General features: G+C 26.6%; 1 protein-coding gene across 1 annotated transcript in view; it reads right to left on the bottom strand.

Annotated features, from left to right (window-relative positions):
• The window catches only part of LOC106688223 (tripartite motif-containing protein 3), a gene marked incomplete in the record, with an annotated part of 55,977 nt that overhangs the window by 33,885 nt on the left and 15,710 nt on the right, over nucleotides 1–6,382 (bottom strand). Inside the window, 1 exon segment of the mRNA XM_067045080.1 lies at nucleotides 5,992–6,142. Within this exon segment, the coding sequence (XP_066901181.1) occupies nucleotides 5,992–6,142 (151 nt within the window).

Raw genomic sequence — 6,382 nt, 5'->3', positions numbered from 1 at the left:
AATAGTTGACCCTAGATCAATATAAGCAGATGGTCAGGAGCGCGGTCAGCAAAAAAATACACAAATAAATGAAACGTATTTATTTGTCCTGACATTTTGACCTGCATTTCAGGCCTTTATAAGGGAGGAAAAAAGCAAAACAAGATAACAACCTTAAAAAAATATAAAGAAAATAATAATACATAAATTAAGAAATATACATAACAATAAATTTGTATTGTAAGATTATATTCTATTAGTATCGATCTACTACTATCCTGGTATATTTCCTAATCTGTTTACTATTATTTTTTAATATTTTTTTTTATCTTTGAATTATGGTTGTTATCTCGTTTTATTTTTTTCAGCCCTGATGAAGACCTGAAATTCAGGTCAGAACATAAGCACAAATAATAAGTTTTGTTTATTTCTGTATTTTTTTGCTGACCGCACCACCGACCATATCCCTCTCATAATATTCCTGTAATTGTAACATTCATTATAACAATTTTTATATAAAATTAAAACATTTACTCAATTTTACTTTATGATTGATTCAACGGTACAAACAAAATTTCAAAAAGGAAATGGATAAAATTGACAAAATGTTTTAACTGTCTATGATAAATCTAACAATTACAGGAACAAAAGTAACAGAAAATGAGGAAAACAATTGTACAAATAAATATAGAGTATTTGATAATATTCTACTGTCTTAATACATAAAAAAATATTTCTGCTTTAATTAAAAATTATAAATAATCCGGAAAAAAAAAAAACAATCCATACTTATCAAAAGAGCTAGATTTGCTGAAAGATAAAACTAGGATAATAAAACAAACAATTTATAAAACAATGTTTACTTGTACATATGAATTTATAGAAATCAAGATGAAAAAAAGTAAAAACAGTGATTAAAAAAAAAAATAATAAAATATACAATAATAATGGCAGAATAATTTTGCCACATACAAAATTCAAGCGTAAATAAATAAGACACATAAATGACTAGAAAATGAAATCGTTAAGATTCAAAGCCCAAATGAAAGAAATCATAAAAGATGCTTCAGTACGGAGCTTCATATCGACAATCGTAAACACTGGTATGTTAAAATATAGGTACTAACGACAACTTTGTACTGTTCCTGAAAGACTATAAAAGCTCTTGAATCTAAGAAATAATTAAAAATACTTTCAAAATCGAAACTAAAAAAATGATCTGTTAAGTCTTATGTAATGATATTAAAAATTAAGCAACAATAATAATAATGATAACATGAAAAGGCAATAGAACAATCAGCCATGTTGGTACTAAAATAGATATTTTAGATAACTAAAATGATAATAATGAAATATATAACGAAAAAGACCTAAATTTTGAAAAATGTCATCCTAAGATTTCTCAAAATCTTAATTTCTCTTATTAAGAATTGAATATTATTTATTCAATTGAGTAAATCTCAATCATCATCATGGTTTACAGCAGAACCCTATTCCATACTCACAAATCTTCCTAATGGGCTTAGGTAATAAAAGTATGTTTTAATAATTCGTAGAATTGGTGGTAAGGCAAAAAAAAGTAATAATCAGGTTTTACGATTGTCACTAATACATCAGAAAAGAACATTTTTTTTTCATTATTATTATTTCTAATCTTGTTCAAATACAATACGAAAAATGCTAGAATAAAAGTGGGATACATGGGCTTCCTTAAGACAAATTTTTGAAGTAGTTCATCAAATACTTTAACTTTGAATGAAACACGATACCCACACATAACATTTGAAATGGAGTAAGTATAGCAGAAGGGTAATACACATATATTTAATACAACACCTGTGCCACTACGATCGATGAAATATCTTGGGTTCAGTACTTGATAAGGAAGTAAAGATTATAGACCAGAAGTTATGCAAGGAGGTGATTTGTTCAAGAGCATGCTCAACCATCTAGTTTTTCTCCTAGGATATATTAGATTAAACAGAATAATTATCTGCGAAAGTCAGACTTGAACCTGGGCCATGGAGATCCAAGCATAGCATCTTATCTCCTGAGTTATCCCTTCAGATATTTACTAACTGAAGAAATAAATGTAGACTTTTGGTTAATAAATAAATCAGAAATCTTGTTTATGAAATCTACCAAATCATCCAACAATATTTGAGTAAGATTGAGAAAAAGATATTAAAATACGGACGTTCTCATAACATGTAAAAATGTAATCCAATGAAATTTAAAGATACTGGATTTTTTTCATTTGTTTTTCATAAATCTTATGAAATAAGGCGAATTTTTTCATTATTCACACTAATAAAAAATATTTTAACTTCATAAAACATAAATACTCTCTTCAAACCACAATGCATGATATTTTAATGAAAATTGTAAAATAAAACATAAAAAAATTAACCTATCTCTTAAAACAAGAGCCAAAGTAATTGGAACAATTTTATCCAATTAACATTCGAGAAAATTATGTAAAGTTTATCAACCCACCAAATTGAAATAAGATCAAGAAAATAAAAATTAACATACCAGCGTTTTGTGATATACAGAAGAAATATATCTATTTACACTATATACATACATTTTAAAGAAAATATGGTATACAAATACATAGCATTATCTAAAGGAGACTTAGGCGTTTTTTTTTTTTCTAATTCAAATATACATTTTTTTTTTTTAAATAAAAAAGGAGAAAAAAAAGTCTTACATCTAGAACTCTCTCTCGAAAATTATAAGAATCTAAATACATATGTAATTGACAGCTCAGCTGATATTTGATACACACAACGTGTAAAGATAAGTCTCCGACTAAAACAGTACAATTCTGTTCTGTAAATCAGAACCTACAGACCAAACCACGTATTAAATGGAGATTTATAATGTATTACTATAATACAATACACTAAATAAGTTTTTATCTTAATTATTATCTTATAAATAAAGATTTATCTTTTAAAGGCGCATTAAAAGATTCTTTATTCTTTTATTTTCACAATCAATAGTAAATATAAAGTTTAAAAAGAAGTAGTAATAAAATTTAATGTTTTATTCGATGAAGAAGTGAATATGCAATAAAAATAAAAAAAAAATAATGATAATCTTATCATTCTGTACTTTATTTATTTTTTTTGTTTTATTAACGAGTCGACAATAAACACAGAGGAATGATATCTTCAAAGATGCACTTAAGATATTTATCTGTAGTATTGCTCATTTTTCATTCAATTAAAAATATTATAATTAATCGTCATCAACGATGCAGTTACTCAATTCATGGAGAAATAATGTACCATCAATAAAAAAGTATCACAGCTTAAAGATTGTAATTAATTCTAACTATTATGCACTACATAATTACATTAAATATGTATTTAATTAAACGAAAGTGTATTGTAGCTCAAAAATATTTATAGTAGATAATTAAATTATAGTAAATAATAAAATTATAGTAGATAATTTTTTTTTTTTTTTAATCTTACCAAAAATATTACTTACAGTTCAAATAAGTTAGTTTTTTTTACCAATGACCCAGACCATTAACCTTCTAATTCAGTCATCTATGAATAAGAAAATTATCTATGACTACCAACTTTTAGTTGCAATATAATCAAATTGATGGTACAGTTTTAAATTCAGTTAAAGATTTATCACATTTATATTTCAAAAAAAGAAATAAATAAACTCTTGGGTAATTGAAAAAGAATTTAGTTCATTAAAAACACAGCAGATTTTTTTCTAATCCAGACAAATGGAAACTAAAATCACAATTATACAGTAAATGTTTTGGATCAGAAATAAAGCTGTATTTTAAAATGAAAATCGTTGTGAATTAAATTTTAATCGCTGAAAATTAAAATCAAAAAGTTTATTCAATGTCTCAATTGACCCAAAAATATAAATGTGTGTGTATATATTACATGAATACGCATTAAAAATCATTTTCAAGATTAATTTCTATGACAAAATGTGTTAAGTGACACTTCACAAAATGATATGTATACAAGACAGATGGCAGTTTGAATACGTTATTGTTAATAACATTTAAATGCGGCGTACAATCTATCACAAAAACAACTAAACAGTTTAACAATGCAAAATACAATTTTATTTTTAATAACTAAAATTATATACTTCAATAATGTTGTATTATCCTTAGTAACTATCAGTATGAAATTACTTAAATAAAAAGATAAAAACAAATAAAACTATGGTTTCAACCTTAACCATAAAACCTTGTGATGTTCACAAATATAAAACCAAATATAGACAATTTCTAATGACTTATTAAAATAGCTAAAAATTCAAAGCTAAAAAAGAAAAAGAAAAAATTAATTTTACAACACATATGATGGCACAACTCATCAAAACTAATTGCTCTTTAAATTTAAAACCAAACCGATCTTTCAATCCAACTTATATGTAAAAGAAGGATTACAGTAAACAACAAATTGATAAGCCTAAAGGAGTCCATACATGACCTAACTGCCGACCGTAAATAGGATTTAGGAAGCAACTGTTATCAGAAAAAAAATTTCTGCGCTATAGTAGAAGGTTGCACATGTTGTATACATGGAGGTTTATTCCACAACAAAACAGTTTGATCATGTACGAGGATTTAATAAACCTATATAAAATGCATAATAATTAAATTATTTATTTTTACAACAGTATATTATGAAGTACTTGCATGGTGAATTAAACAAAAAAAAATATGGCCCACAAACTAAGTTAAGACATTTCATACTAATAATAAATAATGTTGAAACCTAAAGAAAGTCAATACCTTAAACTATATAGGAACAATCCTGAAAATAATTACGATACGTAGCAGAATGGACACGTTAACGATTGATTACAATTATTCATAACAACGTAGAAGTAATTTAACCAAGAAAATTAATAAAACTAAAATAGCAAAAAAAAAATCTTACAAACTTGTCACTCAACCAACATTCAGTTTTGTCATGGGTGAGCAATTTGTTTTTTCGTATTGTCATTACCATGGATGATTCTAAATCTCGTCATTTTGAATTTCCCATTAAGATTAAATCTATTAAAGATAATAGAATCACAAACAATTATAACCATTAAAGAATCTAGTAAACATATGATATATTCAGAGTCCTAATGATTAAGAAAAACAATTTCTTACAAATATAACAACTACAAAACCGTATTGATAAACATTTCATCTAAATGCTTAATACTCATTCCAACTGTCATATATATCATACACACTTGCTACCATAAAAGCGACTGTCATAGCATTGGTTTGGATAACGTTTTTTACTACTACTTAAGGCAAAACTGTAAGAAAAGATTACACTCTTAGTAAGATCTTATTACGTGCTTAATTCTAACAAAAAGCAGATTTAGATAAAGTGTAATAACCTAACCTTATTAGATGACAATGATTTTAACCTCGAAAATTCACCAATAACAATATTTTTTAAGAGTATCATTGCCAAGGTCTACGACAATAACGTACTTATCTTCTATATCCACAAGTCCTGAAGGTCTTTTAAGCTTTGAAGAGTCCGAATCGATAGTTTCAAGCAGGTTTCCATCAGCAAGAGAAAACACCTGTATGAAATTCTTACCTTTTTCAGTCCTTGAGCCAAGTATGTGGCCCTTGGAATCGACTGTTATTCCACCATAACGTCCTTTACCTAGAAAATTAAGACTGCATAAACTATAATTATTCAAAAAATTATTTTTAAATAAAAATAAAACAGAATGGTTCATCATAAGAATATGGCCTTATCGTAAGAGTAAAGCCTTTTTACCAGCATCCCCGTTGACAAAGCACTCCATATTGTTAAAAATAACTGGACCACCATAGATTCCCAACCTCCCCTCATTCCTAGAATCCCCTGAACTTTGTTGCGAAGCCAGATTTTTTTTTTAAACATATTTTTATTGCATAAATATAAAATGTACAATATTTACTATGTTGTTTTGGGATACCCCCTTATACAATCATTTTAATATATAATAATAATTTACCTTTCCCTTGTGGATATATTTCTTGTAAGAAGTCTCCTTTTGCAGAAAATACCTGAATTCTTGAATCAGCAACAACGATTTCGCCTTCTGGCCCAACTGTTACGCCTGATATTAGGTTGAAACAACCTTTGGAACTGCCTTTCTTACCAACCTAAAATGGAAGTGTGTAAATCTCGTATTCGTTATTAAAAACAATTTAAATTATTAAAATGTCTAGAGATAAAAGTATAGTATTTCTTTCAAATAAGTTAATATTACGAACCAATATATGATTGTAAGACTTACCCAACTCTGTAACTGTCTAATATAACCTATGCCAGCAATCACCATGAAAGCCTTTTAAATACTGCAGATTGACAAGATTTTTAATAAAATATTTTATATATATTTT

Source organism: Halyomorpha halys, unplaced genomic scaffold (genome assembly GCF_000696795.3).
Source record: "Halyomorpha halys isolate HHAL.00 unplaced genomic scaffold, Hhal_1.1 Scaffold1084.1, whole genome shotgun sequence".
Classification (NCBI taxonomy): Eukaryota; Metazoa; Arthropoda; class Insecta; order Hemiptera; family Pentatomidae; genus Halyomorpha; species Halyomorpha halys.
This window is presented reverse-complemented; position numbering and strand designations above follow the sequence as displayed.